This window comes from Phacochoerus africanus, chromosome 11, assembly GCF_016906955.1.
Source record: "Phacochoerus africanus isolate WHEZ1 chromosome 11, ROS_Pafr_v1, whole genome shotgun sequence".
NCBI lineage: Eukaryota > Metazoa > Chordata > Mammalia > Artiodactyla > Suidae > Phacochoerus > Phacochoerus africanus.
Window position 1 is genome coordinate 102,691,263 of NC_062554.1, and position 18,156 is coordinate 102,709,418.

Here is an 18,156-nt window from a genome sequence, read left to right on the forward strand (position 1 = left end):
TGCTTTTTTTCAGATGTCTTTCCTCTGTAGAACAGTAAAGGGTGATACAGGGCTGGTTTTGACTCGCTACCATTTAAAGGTTCCAAATCGTGAAGTGCTTGCTTCGACCATGTATGTTGTAGGCATGTGCTGGCTGGGTGCTGTACACGTATTATCTCATTGTATCTTCCCATCTGCCCAGTGAGGTGGATTTAACAGATGCAGACTTTCCCTACCTCATTTCCTTGTAGCAGAGCTGGGATTCAAGTCCAAGTCTGTCAGCTCCATGGCCCATGCTCCTATTCATTGTGCTCTTCAGCCCTCATCACAGTGGCCCATCCAGGTACATGATCACATGCGTTTCCACAGTTTTTTTCCTACAATGTTGAATAATAAAGCTTTGGCCAAACTTTGTTTAAAGTGTAAGAAGCATCTGATACCATGTGTCTTGCTTTGCCATTTCAGTTCATTTAAAATTAATCAAAAATTGTTGACTTCCATGACTAGCCAAGTAGTATAAAGCAGGAAAAAATATATATACATACTATAATCTCATTTAGAAATCCAGAATTGGCTTCATCCAGAGAAGTATTTATTTTCATTTTATGAATTAATGGTTTAAATTTTGGTAAAGCTCCTGTTGGACTTCTGGTCTACAGTGATAAAGTTTTAAAATAAAAGCTGTATTCGAATTCTAAACAGAGCTCTTTAGACTTACTTCTTGTACAACCACCACCACATTCCCTCCCCTCTTCTACCAGTTACCCCCTTCCACACCCCTTCTCAACACTGATACCCCAACACAATAAAGAATGTTTTTATTGCAGTTCAATATTCATAAATAATGCAAAATAGTGAGAGTCAATACATTTTAATGGATACATTTTAATTCAGTAAAGAAAAAGTTGACAACATAAAAAACGCTGTAAGTGTTCCATTGAAATATTTAAAATATGAAAGTTTTCAAGCAGAAAAATTAAAGCTGTTCGTAAAACCCAACCAACATCCTTTCTCTTTACATTTTTGTGAACTTAATCAGAAAAATTTTTTTTTCTAAGCCTGCCCTAGTCTTTCATAGGGGGTGAAATAGAGTACACCATTTCCAGGTTATGCTTATTGGTAAGTACTAAAGGTGTGTATTTTTATACTGCTTTGATAAATCTAAGCATTGAGAATACTTTTCACATAGCCACATGTATCATACGTGCCAATCTGAGATAACTCAAAGCGGGTATGCTGAGCTCATTTATTAGGACTAACGTCGTAGACCAGGTAATGTTGACATCTTAGTCACATGATAAAAATCTAACTGGCCACATATTAAATAAGTGTACAGTGAATTATTTGAAAAATCCGGGTGTTTCTACTCAGGCATGTGTAGGCAGATGGCATCAATACTATGTAGTTAGCATATCTGTAACCCATTTAAAAAGAAAATACACATTCACTGGTAACTGCCTCCACCTAAAATATGCATGTGTGTTTACAGACACCTATGTTTATACAGATATCAGGGTGCCGAGAAATCAGAATACAAAGGGTTTATGACTTAAGAAAAATACTGTAGCGATCCTCAAAAAAACTAAAAACATTCTAAAAATGTGACTGGATTTATAAAATTTAATTTCCACAAAGCTCAGGTTCATTTGTTAAATAAAGCTGAAATGCTATATCTACACCAGTGCAATGGAAAACCTGGTAATAAGCCTTTTTCAAAGGCAAAATAGATTTTTTGAGATGCTCAAACTTGATTAAATCCAGAAAAGGGCAGGTTACCTGGTGTAGTCCTGGCTTTGAGAACATTTCGTTGTTGGGATTTGAGGGGTTTCAAAACCACTACATGCATTTTGGTTGGCTATATGGAGAATTAGATAATACTTGTATTAGTCTTCAAAACAACTTTTATCAGCACTCAAACCATATTAAGAATCTATAAACAAACAGCTCATACAATTCAGTAACAAAAAACCAAACAACCCAATCAAAAATGGGGCAGGAGACCTAACCAGACATTTCTTCAAAGACATACAGACAGCCAGCAGGCACATGAAAAGATGTTCAACATCACTGATTATTACATAAATGCAACTCAAAACTACAATGAGGTATCAAATCATACCTGTCAGAATAGTCATCATTTGAAAAGTCTAGAAATAAATGCTGGAGAGGATGTGGAGGAAAAGGAACCTTCTTACACTGCTGGTGGGAATGCAAGTTGGTGGAGCCACTACAGAAAATAGTATGGAGGTTCCTCAAACTAGAGTTGCCATATGATCCAGCAATCCCACTCCTGGGCATATATCCAGACAAAACTATAATTCAAAAGGACACATGCACCCCTATGTTGATAGCAGCACTATTCACAATAATCAAAACAGAAACAACCTGAATGTCCATCAACAGATGAATGGATTAAGACAATGTGGTGTATATACAACAGAATACTACTCAGGCATAAAAAACAACAATGCCATTTGCAGCAGCAACATGGACCTAGAGATATCATACTAAGTGAAGTAAATCAGAAAGACAAATATGACATCACTTATGTGTGGAATCCAAAATATAACAAGACGAACTTACCAATGAAACAAACAGATTCACGGACATAAAGAATAGACTTCTGGGTATCAAGGGAAGGCGGGGGTAGCAATGGATTTGGGGTTTATGATTAACAAATGCAAACTATTATATATAACTGAGTCACTTACTTTACACCAGAAATTAATACTGTTAATCAACTATACCTCAATAAAATAAAAAAGAATCTAAACACACTGAATGCTAAAAACATTCCTGAAAAGTAAACTAAAAAGGACCAACAGCATCATTGTACTCACTAAAGCATGCGGTCTCACACAAAGAGGCTGTGTTTGAATTTAAGAGTTTAAATTGATTAATTATCTTTAAGGGGGCAGACGTGATAAAGTCTTCACCACATTGTCTTCCTTCCCCCAACCCCCTAAATACAGAACAACATACCCACCCACTCTGGGGCAGATTCACTGTGTTTGCCACCCTCTCTCCACACGCACAGAAGGGCAGCGTCATTTTCTCAACATTTATCTTTGGAGGCAGGCACCTCGTTTCTCTGTTAAACAAGTAAGGACACAGGATCAAAGAACATGGAATGGATATTTTATTTTTCTTTTTATGGCTATACCTGGGGCATACGGGAGTTCCCAGATTAGGGACTGAACTGGAGCTGCAGCTGCCAGCCTGCACCACAGCCACGGCAACGCCAGAGCCAAGTTGCACGTGCAACACCGGATCCTTAACTCACTGAGTGAGGCCAGGGATTGAACCCACATCCTCACAGACACTATGTTTGGGTTCTTAACCCACTGAGCTACAATGGAAACTCCCATGGAATGGAGGGTTTTTTGTTTTTGTTTTTTGTTTTTTAGTTTTTATTTTTTTTCTTTTTAGGTCCACACCTACTACATATTGGAAGTTCCCAAGTGAGGGAACAGCCTAGGCCACAGGCACGGCAACATGGCATCCGCATCCTCAGGGACACTGGTCAGGTTCTTAACCCACTAATCCACAATGGGAACTACTGGAATGGATATTTTAGATGTTACCTGAAAACTACAAAATGAGCTTCTCCTTGGGCTTGCAGAGCATTCATGGCCCTCACTGTTTCTCTGAGTCCCACTGAAGACGAGATGGCGGTTGGGATCCCATTCTCAACTGCCATCTGATTCTTCAGAGTCAGCGTCTATGACATGAATGAAAAGTTCCCTGGTCCCTGGTTCATAGTGTTTGCAAACCTAACCCATCCATCCATGAGACAGAGATCAACCACAGTCATACTGCACGGCATTTGAGAAAGACTTCACTATACAGAAGCTTCCAGAAAATAGGGCTTTCCCATAATGCCATAAAACAAGGCTAGTTTGGTCCCTACAGCCATCGGTGTGGATTATGCCCATTTTGATAGGCCAGTAAGAATTTGAATTTGAACCAGGACCGAAAAACACAGAAAGGTATATACACTAGCAGCTTTTAAGGTCCAGAAAGGAAGTAGAGACAAAACCTGACTAAGTAAAAAAAGGTCAGGAAATTTCCTACTATATGAAATAATTCTAAGTAAAACATTCCAAAATATTTACATATAGATAAAATACATTTTAAAATTCAGTCTCATATTATTAGAGGCATGCTGCAACGAAAACATATTTCCCCTCAGTAAGCCTTAAGTGCCTTTATGTACATGACAGAATTCTATTCAAAAGAGGTTAAAAATTAAAGGATAGAAAAGTTAAATACAAATTCATAAGCTATAGACAAGTATTTTTCTGTATACTACTCTCAATTTATCATCAACCAGGACTTGAGTATTTGTTGTGTGTAAAGCATGTGTTGAAGACTGGTGCTAAAATACCTTATAACATTGTTTAAAATCCTTAAATTCTACTTTAATGGCTGAAATGATGCAAGTCCTTTCATAGAAGTTTCTAGTATAAGCTGAGGTCCTGTAACTACATGTTCTTTCAGAAGGCAGTCTGTATCAGAGTGCAGATGTATCTGATCTCATGTGTGATGAATGCAAAGGAAATAACTGGATACAAATCTAATTTCACTCTAAATCTAGATAAAGTATTGATTAGCAAGGAGGGGGTCTACTTGGAACTAAATTAGTAAAGTCACTGAGAAACCTGATTGGAGTTAAACAAACCACAGGGTCTGGTTTGGAGTAGACCCAGCTACCCTAGTTCTTTCCTGATGCACTTTTCTTCTCAAGTATTTTCTTCACAAAAACTCATCAAAGGGGTCAATAAAGAAACACAAAAAAGACAAGCTATTAGCAGGAAACCTTAGCAGATGAGGCTTTGGTCAGATTGGCTAATACCTGTGCTGTGGTTTGGAGTGAGCTGGTGGTTTGAACCACAGGGGCGAGAACTTGTGATAATTGGCTTACGGGTCTTTCCATTCCTTTTAAATAACTATCGAGAATGGTGGAAATAGCATTTTACTCACTCATAGGCTGAAAATTGAATCTGATGAAGAATTAACCGATAACTCCACAGACTTAGAAGGAAGACATTAAATTATACCCAAGAGTTAGTTTTCTAAAATGCCTGGTTGTTAAGGCTACTTCATCACTAGCAACAACAACAAAACTTCTAGGGGCCCCTCCTGGCCACAGGTGTGACAATTTGAACACTAAAATAGTAACTATAATGGACTGAAACACATTAAAACTATAAAAATTCATGAGTCTATATTTACACCAAAAAAGAAATCTAAATGAGTCTATTTTATTACCATCGAGTAAACCAACTGCTTACTTTGAAGTTGATAATCGAATGGAAAAAAATTAAAACATTTAATCTGCTTTTCCAGTAAGAACTGTATTTAAGGATGACCAAGTAGCTCAAGTTGCGGAGGGAAAGGTGTAGTTTACACAGAAACACCAACTAATAAATGCAAAAGAAATGAGAGAATTGGAGAAGAAAATTCACAAACCTTAGTTACTGATTTAGACAAGGATTATCACTGGATATTAAAACCCCTGGGTGAATGGCTAATAGGGCACTGGGCATTCATTCAATGCCGAAGAACACCATACATACAGCTCACTAGTCACAAAGGAAGAAATGTAAATGGGGGATTGGTCTGGTTAATGCAGTGCTAGCTCATCAATGTTTTGTTTGTTGTTTGTTTGTTTGTTTGTTTGCTTTTTAGGGCTGCACCTGTGGCATATGGAGGTTCCCAGCCTAGGGGTCAAATCAGAGCTATAGCCACCAGGCTACGTCTCAGCCAAAGCAACACCAGATCCAAGCTGCGTCTGCGACCTACACCACAGCTCACGGCAATGCCAGATCCTTTACCCACTGAACGAGGCCAGAGATTGAACCCGCAACCTCACGGTTCCTAGTCAGATTCATTTCCCCTGAGCCACAACGGGAACTCCTCATCACTGCTAATGGTAGGTCAACTAGATATTACTTGTTTTCTGTTGTGATGTAATTGGAAGCATGTCTCACCTATGATGTATTCTAACAACAAAAAAAGTATTACTCAAATCTGTAATGCCTTTAATTAAATATAACTTCTAAATTATGGGTATTTCAGGAAATCAAGGGACAAGCTAAACAACACCTTGAAAAAGCAAGTGGACACATTCACAAGATGGGACTCGACAGGACAACTGCCCCAACTCCCTTTAACAAGTCAATGTCCTCAAAAAAGGGTCAATGCTAGATTCAGACAGACTTGTGGGACTTAGAGGGGCATGACCACTTGCAGTGGAAGGTCACATGAGGAATACTAGTTTGGACAGACCAACTACACACGTGGAGACAAAAGGTCTGAGGTAAACATGTTCTAGAATGAGAAACCAGATTACTGACGGGAAAAAATAGGTTACAGAACACTACGTAGAGTCTGATCTTATTTTGATTAAAGGTGTAAATATATATGCATAGAAAAAGACCTAGAGGGATATGCATTAAAGTGTTAGCAGTCATCTTGAATGCAACGTTTCTTATTTTTGCTCGTCTATCTTTTCTAATTTTCTGCTTCTATAACAATAAGTGGTTAATTAATAAATTAATATTTTATGGCCCCACCCACAGCATTTGGAAGTTCCTGGGCCAGGGATTGAATCTGAGCTGCAGCTGCGATGTATGCCACTGCCATGGCAATGCCACATCCTTTTAACCCACTGCACCAGGCCCAGAATCAAACCCATGCCTCCACAGCGACCCAAGCCACTGCAGTAGGATTCTTAACACACTGCACCACAGCGGGAACTCTCTAAGTGGCTATTTTAAAAGATGAACTTCTGGAAAATGCTGAGTTTGCCCCCTCTGTGAGAAAACTCTGATTACAGAAAATCCACAGACCAACAAGCACAGAAGCAAAGAACTACAAGCCATCTGGGGACAACGTATCTGATTTGTGGGTAACGAGCTTAAAGAAAATACATTCTTAAGTGCTTGGCTCACAGAGATCATACTAAAAAGTAACAGAAATGTCACTGCACAATAAATGCCGGCAAGAGGCTAACATCTTTGAAACAGTCCATTAAGAAAAATACAAGTTAAGATACATCTTGCTATGCGTCATTCACCCTCCAAATGAAGCCCTGACTACTAGTATTTACCCTTAGGAAAAAAACCCTCTAGTGTCTAGTATTTAAAGTATGTAGGTGAGTAACTTCGCAAGAGGCTCATACCCCTTCCTGGGCTGATGCCTCATCTAGGCCTCTGGAGTGGCGTTGGGCTCCGAGTCCTCCTGGAGAGGAGGGGCCGAGGCATCCCTTTCAGCCATTGCCTCTCGAACTTGGCTGCCTAGGACTGCGTCGTGGATGCTGTGGAAGAGCAGCTCCCGTAAGGCAGGATTTTCAAAAAATCGATTTCGAGTGAGGTCATCCACAACTTGTGCTATGAAAGAAGAAAGGATAATTAGTCTGCACCTTGGGTGTCTACCTTTTTTTTTTTTTTTTTTTTGGTTTTTAGGGCCACACTGCTGGCATATGGAGGATCCCAGGCTATGGGGCCAATTGGAGCTACAGCTGCCAGCCTACCCCACAGCTCACGGCAATGCTGGATCCTTAACCCACGATGCAAGGTCAGGGATTGAACCCGCATCCTCATGGTTGCTAGTAGGATTCGTTTCTGCTGCACCACAACGGGAACTCCTGGGTGTCGGTCTTAAGCCGTGAAAACAAGTAACACTTTGATACAGTTTAAATATTAAAACGGTATAATAAAAAGCCTCACTCCAATACCTGTCTCCGTGACATCACTCCCCCAGGTCAAGGAAGCCACTTTTACTGTTTTCTTGTGTATTCTTTTCGTATTTCTTTATGAAAATATCAGTAAATATAAAAATGTATTTCTATTTCCTCCTTTTCATTGCACAAAGATAGCACCATACACACACACACACACACACACACACACACACACATATATTTTTATGGATTTTTTTACTTAGTCTTTTCAGTTCATTTTTACCACTACCTGATATTCTATGGTGCAGATGCACCCTAGATTATTACTGGTCCCTTTTGTTTAACATTCACATCTTTTCTTGTGTTTTCTTTTTGTAGACGGTACTGTGACGATTAACCACGCACCTGTGTCATGTTGAATGTGGGTGGCACCCTGCTGGATTTGCTGGGTTAAAGGCAAATGCATTTGCAATTCTGAAAGAAAATGCCAGTCTGCCCTCCACAGAGGCTGCTGCATCTGCCCTCCCCCTGCCGACAGAGCCTGCTGTCCAAAATTTTCGAGTTTTGCCAGTCTTATAGGTGAAAAGTGGTGTCTCTATGTGGATTTCATTTTCTTTTTTCTTTCTTTTTTTTTTGTCTTTTTGCCTTTTTCTAGAGCCACTCTAGTGGCATATGGAGGTTCCCAGGCTAGGGGTCTAACCGGGTCTACACCAGAGGCACAGCAATGCAGGATCCGAGCCGCATCTGCAACCTACACCACAGCTCACAGCAATGCCGGATCCTTTACCCACTGAGCAAGGCCAGGGATCGAACCCACAACCTCATGGTTCCTAGCCAGATTCGTTAACCATTGAGCCATGACGGGAACTCCTGAATTTCATTTTCAAGCACTGTTTTAACCAAAATTTAATATAAAACAAAAATAGCAGGCCTTGGATGGAAAAACCTACATGATTTTATATAACTATGTTTATGGCAGTCTTTAAATAAATAATAACTAAAAAATACACCATCTCTTAGTTCCTTTCCTCCAATGACAAGGCAGAAGCCCAGACACAGGTAACCCAGTGACATGAGAGCCTCTAAGTGGCTAATCTTGAAGTTAACTTTAGAGTGATTTTCAGAAGAATAATTTTCATTTTCACCAAAAATTTAGAGGAAAATATTTCCAAACTCAGTTATTAAAAAAAAGAAAAGAGAAGTTCCCGTCATGGCGCAGTGGTTAATGAATCCGACTAGGAACCATGAGGTTGCGGGTTCAGTCCCTGCCCTTGCTCAGTGGGTTAACGATCCGGCGTTGCCGTGAGCTGTGGTGTAGGTTGCAGATGCGGCTCGGATCCCACGTTGCTGTGGCTCTGGCGTAGGCCAGTGGCTACAGCTCCGATTCGACCCCTAGCCTGGGAACCTCCATATGCCACGGGAGCGGCCCAAAGAAATAGCAAAAAGACAAAAAAAAAGAAAAGAAAAGAAAAGAAAAGAAACCAAAATGTTAAAACTTCTCCCCATTCCAAAAGTGTACTCACCACTGCATCCTGCTAAATACACATAAATACCGACATCTCCATATTCTTTTACCATCTGTAAAAAAATTGAAGTTTAGTTTCTCGTGACTAAAGACAAATTTCTTTCTTGCACGTTTCTTTCTACCAATATGTGATAAAAGATGCTTTGGTTAATTCACTTCAGCTACTTTGCTTCAATAATCATGCCCTTGAGTTAATCATTAAAAAATCTGTATTTTGTTTGATTTTTATATCAACGGTGATCATCTGGAACATCAAAGAATTATTGTTAATTTTTATCCAGGTGTAATAAATGTATTATGGTAATGACTTTTTAAAAGGATCTTCTTATAGAGATATATATTGAAGTAGTTACAGATTACATGCTTCAAAATAAGGGAATGGGAAAGAGGCTGTGGGGGGACAAATGAAACAAGAGTGACCATGCACTGATAATTACTGATGGCAGTGACAACTACACGGGGGGCTCGTCACACTCTGCTCTCTACTTTTGCATATTTTTGTTTTCATTTTGTGGGCTACACTTGTGACACATGGAAGTTCCATGTCAAGGCCTGAGTGCAAGCTGCCACTGAGATCTATGCCTCAGCTGTGGCAACGCTGGATCCTTCACTCACTGTGCCATAGCGGGAGCTCCCTGCTTTTGTGTATTTTATATTTTCCACAACTGAAAGGTGAAAGATGGCAACAACAAAATTTTAAGAGTTGGAAAGGGACCCTACTTCAACTCTCTGATTTTACCCAGTGGTGACCCTGGGCACGGAGATATTAAATGACTCGTTAAAGATGATGCTCACCACGGCCAGGGTTTTCACACCAACAGAATCAATAAAATTGACTTGCGTAAAATCCAGAATGATGGTGTGGATGTTATCGCCTGGGGGCATAAATCTTTGCAGTTCCTCAGGAAATTTGCTCTTGATGACTATTGGGGGATATTTTATTTCATCCTCCCCTTCCTCAGGCTTGGTGCCGTCTTCTCCATCTACTTCTGCATCCTATGTCAAAAACAAAACCACACCAGAAATCTATGAACAGGTCACATTGTGGGTCAGAGAAAGATTTATGAGGGAATATTAGTCCTTATATTCTCAAGCCTCTGACTGTACCAGATCTCTTTCAAAATATTTGCTATATCCCAGACTTGTAATATAACAAAAAGGGTATGTTCACAATATTAAATTTTACTTATTCCTTCTTTCCCTTTTTTTTTTTTTTTTTTTTTTGCTGTACCTGCAGCATGTGGAAGTTCTGGGGCCAGGGACCAAACCCACACCACAGCAGTAGCCAGAGTCGTAGCAGTGATGACACTGGATCCTTAACCTGCTACTGTACCACACCACAAGAGAACCACCTAGCTGTTTTACTTTTTTCTTCCAATGAAATCAGCTCTCCTTAGCCATCATACCCATTTTCCCCTAACTTCTAAAATAGTCCACTGGAAGTTCCTCTGTGGCACAGTGGGTTAAGGATCCTATGGCTCAGGTTGCAACTGCGGGGAAGGTTCTATCCCTGGCACAGGAACTTCCATAAGCCATAGGCGAGGCCAAAAAAAAAAGAAAAAGTCCATGAACTTCAACATGAGAGACCACAGTTAACATAAATAAGCCAGAACAGCAAAAACCAGTCTTTGAGGTTTTGCTTTTTGCATTTTTCGTTTTTTGACTATTGGCTGAATGAATCTCTGACAAAGCGATGACAGTAAAATTTATTAAGGTTCTGTGTGATTTTTATTTTTTAAAACCATGTTTTCCTGGGCTCCTATGACTACTTATTTCAGAAGTATTCTCATAACAGACTTTAACACATATCTTTAAATATATAAAGGATACTTATTAAATTTCTATTGTTTCTAAGCTTTCCTACTTTAGGGACTTCTTGCTGTGTTAAAACTTCAATCATGAATAAAGGCGGGGCGGGGGCACTGCAGATCAAGAGACAAGGGAAAGTGGGAGTTCCCACCATGGCTCAGAGGAAAAGAATCTGGCTAGCATCCATGAAGATGTAGATTTGATCCCTCGCCTCGCTCAGTGGGTTAAGGAGCTGGTGAGGCCATGAGCTGTGGTGTAGGTGGCAGACACGGCTGAGATCTGGCATCGCTGTGGCTGGCGGCTGTAGCTCTGATTCAACCCCCAGCCTGGAAACCTCCATATGCCATGGGTGTGGCCCTTAAAGAGCAAAAAAAAAAAAAAAAAAAAAAAAAAGAAAGAGCAAGAGAGACAGGGGAAAGTTACAATGAAGGACCACTCACCACTTTGACAACGGCTGCGTTGGCCATGTTGGCATTCCCCATTTCCTTAGCATATTTCTTCATGGCCTTTCTTCTCGCTCCCATTATGAGGGCTGGATTCACCCCCGTCTTTACAGAAAGGCAATATATGCAACAATCACTTCTTGGCTCCCAGGAACCCATCCAAAGCAATTAATCTTGAAATTTCCCCTGTTGACTGTTCTCTATGCCAAGTTATTGCGCTAACCCTTGCTTTGCCTTTCCCACAGATGCTCTGAACTGGGTTACTCCCTCATTAAAAGAACATTAGTAACTGTTCTTATTTTTGGTCTTGATTCAACCAGAAGCTACATAGTAAAGAGAATTTAAAGCAGTGTTTTTCAAATTTAGATCTCTCAGATTCTTATGTTTGAGAGGCTCTGTGGGTTGCTTAGGAGGTTTTCCTCTTTACTGGGACAGTGTGGCAGAGAGTTCTAATCATGACCAAAGGAACATATGATCCCAAGAATAAGAAACTTAAAATTATTTTTTCACTTTCTTAGATATTTTTCAAAAGGTAATATATGCATATGATAAAACAGAATGAGTAAGTGGTGCTGGCTGCATAACAATGTGAATGTACTAATTAATTCCATCCACTAACTTATCCAGTTGCAAATGGTTAAAATTATACATTTTAAGTTATGCATATTTTACTACCATAAAAGTAGAGAGGGAGAGAATGAAATAGTATAAATGGTATACCGAGACTTTTAAGGGACTCTCACATGCCTATCACTCCACAGATTCCTTCCTCAGAACTAACCACTCTTCATTTCTGGTAACTCACCTTTCTTTTTAAGGCATTGCTGTACAAGTCACTATTTGCATAATAAATTGGAGCATTTATTTGGAATATTTTTATCCCAGGAATTTCTTTCACCTGAGAAACAAAACATTAGTGAATGTAACATACAGAAATAGTTCAGAATCAAAACTTCAATTGCCTCCCTCTTCCTACTTGAAAACTCATACAGAAGTTGCTAAGGTCCCTCTGACAGTTTAAATAAAATAATGTCACTCTAGCCAACTTCCTCGAGCTCTGAAGGAAGGCGTGCTGAGAGGAATGCCTTTAAAATGCACATCTTCCCACTTGTTTTCTTTTTCTTTTCTTTTCTTTTTGCCTTTTCTAGGGCCGCTCCCCAGGCACAAGGAGGTTCCCAGGCTAGGGGTCTAATCGGAGCTGTAGCCACTGGCCTACGCCAGAGCCACAGCAACACGGGATCCGAGCCACCTCTGCAACCTACACCACAGCTCACGACAAAGGCCAGGGATTAAACCCGAAACCTCATGATTCCTAGTCGGATTCGTTAACCACTGTGCCACGACGGAAACTCCTTCCCACATCTTTTAAAAGTCTTTCATTTTTACCATAAAACACAAGAAGAAACTAAACAACATTTAAAAAGAGAAATGGAGAGGAGAGGGGAGGCTGCCACTCAGACTGTGAGAGGCAGGCAAATAAAGAAAACAGAGGTTTACAGTGTATTCACAGAATGTAGGCAGGAGTCAAACCCAAGAAAAACCCAGTGAAAATTTTATCGAGAAGCCTGTGGAACTCTAGAATGCAGTTTGGAGATAAGTAATCCAGAATATAACTATTTGGAAGGGGGGAAAAAATAGCAATCCTAACATCAATCTAATTTCCTAATATCTTATAATGAGTCTGAGAATTTCTTCTCCAGCATAAAACAAAACAAACAAGTAAAACTAGTTTAAGAAGACTCTGTAAAAGAGTCCATGTAAGAGATTCCACATAAGGTAAGAACATTCAAAGTCAAAGATATATATACTATATACATATTTTTTTTTCTTTCTTTTTTGGGGCTGTACCTGTGGCATATGGAAGTTCTCAGGCTAGGGGTCAAATCAGAGCTACAGCTGCTGACAGATCCAAGCCATGTCTGTGACCTACACCACAGCTCATGGCAACGTCGGATACTCAACCCACTGAGTGAGGCCAGGGATTGAACCCCCATCCTCATGAATCCTACTCAGGTTCATTACCTGCTGAGCCACGAAGGGAACTCACTCAAAGTCAAAGACATTTTTTTTTTGTCTTTTTGCTATTTCTTTGGGCTGCTCCCACAGCATATGGAGGTTCCCAGGCTAGGGGTTGAATCGGAGCTGTAGCCACCGGCCTACGCCAGAGCCACAGCAACGCCAGATCCGAGCTGCGTGTGCAACCTACACCACAGCTCATGGCAACGCCAGATCATTAACCCACTAAGCAAGGGCAGGGACCGAACCCGCAACCTCATGGTTCCTAGTCGGATTCGTTAACCACTGCGCCATGACGGGAACTCCTCAGACATTTTAAGTCATAATTTTAACCATTAAACGAAGCAGGAAAGGGAGTTCCCTTGTGGCCTAGTGGGTTAAGGATACAGTGTTGTCACTGCAGTGGCCTGGGTTGCTTCAGTGGCACAAGTTTGATTCCTGCTGTGAACTTTCACATTCCTCAGGTGCAGCCAAAAAAAAAAAAAAAAAAAAGAAATGAAGGAAAAAAGATGAAACAGGTAAATTTAAGAGCCCCATCGCCGACATTTTATATAGTATTAGTATTTTACCATAAATTTATTTATTTATTTAGTCTTTTTAGGGCCTCACCTGTGGCAAATGGAGGTCCCCAGGCTAGGGGTCAAATCAGAGCTATAGCTGCCAGCCTATACCACAGCCACTGCAATGCCAGATCTGAGCCAAGTCTGCGACCTACATCATAGCTCACGGCAATGCTGGATCCTTAACTCAGTGAACGAGGCTAGGGATTGAACCTTCATTCTCATGGATACTAGGTTAGACTTGTTTCGGCTAAGCCACAGTGGGAACTCCTATTTTACCATCAATTTAAATTCATCAGAAGGAAATGACCATTCTCACCAAAAGTCTTAGTATTTTGTAAATACATGCTTCAAGTCCAAGAATATATATTTATCCTGATTAAAAAGAGAAGTAATTATCATTAGGAGGTCGAGTAAGTGATGTTTAATATGACCTATAAAACTGAATCCAGGTCGTAAGGTGAAGGCCGTTTTTTTCGCTTTGACCACTACACCTCCCTCCTCTTCAGGCCGCTCCTTGTCCTGAGTAAAAATAATACTTAGCCCATCACATCACGTGCTTACAAATGCTGAAAAGCAACAGAAAAAGGTCCTACCTCCTCATACGCGTCTATGTCAATGTACACATCAGTCTCAGGAAGCTGTCCAAGGACTTTGTAGCTCGGACTGAAGACAGAGAGCGAGGGTGTTAAAACACCACCGTGCTGAGGTGCCGGACATGATGGAAACACAAGGTTCTGCAGGTGCACGTCCTGTACGGATTCGCTAGTGACATCAGAAGGACCCGAGCCTTTCTTTCATGGTGCCTTTTCACAAGGGCTCCACATATGTCACACTCCCAGGGCCATTCCAAGCCTAATACACCCCACACACCTTACCCCACACAAACACAATGTACACACCACCACCCCACGCCCCCAAATACACACACTACCCTACACACACACACACACACACCCCACACACACACCATACACATGCATATCACACACACCATCTGGTCAGGACAGAAGACCCAGGCATTTAAACACGGGGGCAAAAATGAATTGTGCAGCATTCAAGCCAGGGACACCTGTAACTCCATCTCCTATCACTCAGTAGATAGAATTATCTTCCCACTCTAATTCTAAAGCAGGAGAGGAGATTTTCATTTTGCCTCTAATAAGAGTCTCTGACTCTCAGAACGAGGGTGGGTGGAGTAGTCAACCGAGGGTGTGGGGAGAAAACAATCTCAAATCAGCATGAAAGTTTTCTTAGTTTGGTGTGAATAGATTTTAAACATTATTATTATTATTATTGTCTTTTCAGGGCCGCACTCGCACCACATTAAGGTTCCCCGGCTAGGGGTCCAATAGGAGCTGTAGCCACCAGCCTACGCCGGAGCCACAGCAATGTGGGATCCTGGCTATGTCTGCAACCTACAGCACAGCTCACAGCAATGCCGGATCCTTAACCCACTGAGCGAGGCCAGGGACCGAACCTGCATCCTCATGGATGCTAGCTGAGTTTGTTAACTGCTGAGCCACGATGGGAATTCCTTAAACATTATTACTATTATTACTTTTAATGGCTGCACCTGCGACATATGGAAGTTCCCGGGCCAGGGCTGAATCTGAGCCGCCAGGCCGGGGATTGAACCCCTGCCTCGCAGACACCTGAGCTGCTGCAGTCAGATTCTTGACCCACTACACTGTAGTGGGAATTCCTAAACATTATTTTTGGAGAACACAAATTCCTAACTTTTTATAGGACAGTCTGGCTCTAATTAGATACTGTAGAGATGACAGGTACTACTTCTTAAGCACCTGCTCTTACCTTATTATAGTCCATGAAAAAAATCCTGCTGGGCTTCTTTATGCCATCATGTGGAAGAGAAACTGAAGCCCAGTGGTGTTAGGTGAGTGGTTCGAGGTCAGAGAGTTTGGCAGAGTCAGGATGTGGGTCAAGGCCTTTGCTTTGACATCCCACGGTCTGGCTACTACGCCCTGTGGCTTCTCAGCACGTATGGGCAAGTGTTTGAGTTAGAATCCACAGTGGAGAGGTCAGCTGTTTTTCTGGGTGGAGTCCCTCAACAAACATCAAGAGAACACACACTGTGTGCTGGGACTGGGCTCCAGAAGCCTTGCCTCCAAACCAAACAGCTCACTGTCTAGTGGTGTCTGAGGGCAAATTTAACACCAATGGCCATTTTTGTAGATAAGAGGCAAGGTCCTCAGGTGAGCTCCTGGTTGTGAGCAAACCTCCTATAAGACTCAAAACATTGTGCACATGCTGCGATCTAGTACTGGGGGTGTGGGAGGGGCAGATGGCTGAGGGATGGACACACACGGACCACACACGCACACAATTAATTAGGAAATGTGGGAGGGGCTGGAGGACCACGGCGCTGTGGTGGGGCTCTCTCTGGCTGGGTGAGAGTCATCTCAAAGGGTGAGGATTTCAACAGGCAGATGAGAAGAAGGCTTCCTGACCACCTGGGGGCCTCTGGAACCCCACCTCCTCAGCTCCAAATACTCCCTGCTTCTGCCCCAATGAGCCTTGGAGCAAGAAAGTCTCTTTGTGAATTCCGATGGGGTTTTCCTCAGGCACCTCTTGTGCTTAATATCACCTGAATCTTGCTTACACCTACTGAAGCACTTATAACTGTGTAGCCCAATTTCTTGAAGATGGATTATAAAATGCTGATTAAGAGTTAGCCTCTGGAGTCACAAAAACTCATATGTGAACAAGCTGCCTACCACTTACCGTGTGATCTTAGGTAAGTTAAGCAAGGCCTCGGTTTTCACATCTGCGAAATGGGGATGCTAAACCCCTTGGGCTGCGAGGATGAAATGACATGAAGCATGGATCTCGGCATAAAGCCAGGCACAGATCGAAAATGGCAATAGTTTGGATTGTTTCTTTTGGTTACTTCATTACCATAAGCAGCAGCAGTAGCAGCAGCATTGTGTATCTATCATCCTCAGGAGAGAGCAAACTTTTTGAGGGGAAGGACCACATCTCATTGACTGCAATACCCCTAGAATCTAGCATCTCCCTGGGAATAGAGTAGCCCCTCAAAATTTTTCCAACTAAGATCATAATTATTTTAGTATTTTAATATGCCCCTTTGGGGGGGCATAAGCAGAATTTCTGCCACATTTAAAGTTTCACCCACAGTGCCTGCATGGCAGAGGCATCGGGAACTATTTGCTGATGAACTGACTGTCCCATAACCATGTGGCCTTTGAGGATATCTTGGTGTTTGAAAGACAAGCAGAGTCAGTGAAGCCCTAGCCCTCTGAACAGTGTGCCCTAATTATAGAAAAAGAGGCAGCTGAAAATAGGTGACCTGAGTGCCGGCTCCCCAAACTCTAACCTATGAAGACCCAGCACAATCACCAACAGGGACAGAACACAAAAAATGAACTTCAGTGAATTATTTTAGAGCGAAGGAGGTACGACATTAAAAAATAAAACCCTGCCTAGCTTTAAAATCTATGATAAGAAATCATAAAATCCTGTTTGGTTAAAAAACCCAAAGTCTCAAATTCTATATCACTGCTTAAAGGATATGTTCTTAAACCATGATATTCTCCAAAGTTCTAAGATAAAAACTTTGGCATGTACTAACAAGATTCTTTATAAAACCAAGGGGAGAACTTCTTTTACATAAAAGTGGGTGAGAGGGTGGAGTACGTTATTAAAAACAGTTTAATTCTTGAGTTTAGATTCCACATGTTGTAAACTTTCCCGTTATTTTTTTTTTTTATGGCCACGCCTACAGCATATGGAAGTTCCCACCTAGGGGCAACCGGAGCCACAGCTGCCCGCTGACACCACAGCCACTGCAACTCAGGATCCGAGTGGCATCTGCGACCTACAATGCAGCTCACAGCAACACCAGATCCTTAACCCCCTGGGCAGGGCCAATCCCGCATCCTCATGGGTACTAGGTGGGTTTGTTACTGCTGAGCCACAACGGGAACTTCCCCCTGTCATTTTTTTTTTTTTGTCTTTTTGCTATTTCTTGGGCCGCTCCTGCGGCAAATGGAGGTTCCCAGGCTAGGGGTTGAATCGGAGCTGTAGCCACCGGCCTACGCCAGGGCCACAGCAATGCGGGATCCAAGCCGCGTCTGCGACCTACTCCACAGCTCA

General features: G+C 41.6%; 1 protein-coding gene across 2 annotated transcripts in view; it reads right to left on the reverse strand.

The window, feature by feature from the left end:
• Window positions 1-6,997: 6,997 nt before the first annotated feature.
• Window positions 6,998-18,156, reverse strand: part of SLC26A5 (solute carrier family 26 member 5) — a 38,330-nt gene continuing 27,171 nt past the window's right edge. For both annotated transcript variants that reach the window (XM_047752551.1, XM_047752550.1), the window contains 6 exons: window positions 14,616-14,685; window positions 12,249-12,341; window positions 11,441-11,548; window positions 9,987-10,187; window positions 9,190-9,244; window positions 6,998-7,373 (listed from right to left, as the gene is read on the reverse strand). In XM_047752551.1, coding sequence (XP_047608507.1) covers window positions 7,189-7,373; window positions 9,190-9,244; window positions 9,987-10,187; window positions 11,441-11,548; window positions 12,249-12,341; window positions 14,616-14,685 — 712 coding nt within the window. In that variant the 3' untranslated portion in view covers window positions 6,998-7,188. The remainder of the gene's footprint in view (window positions 7,374-9,189; window positions 9,245-9,986; window positions 10,188-11,440; window positions 11,549-12,248; window positions 12,342-14,615; window positions 14,686-18,156) is intronic.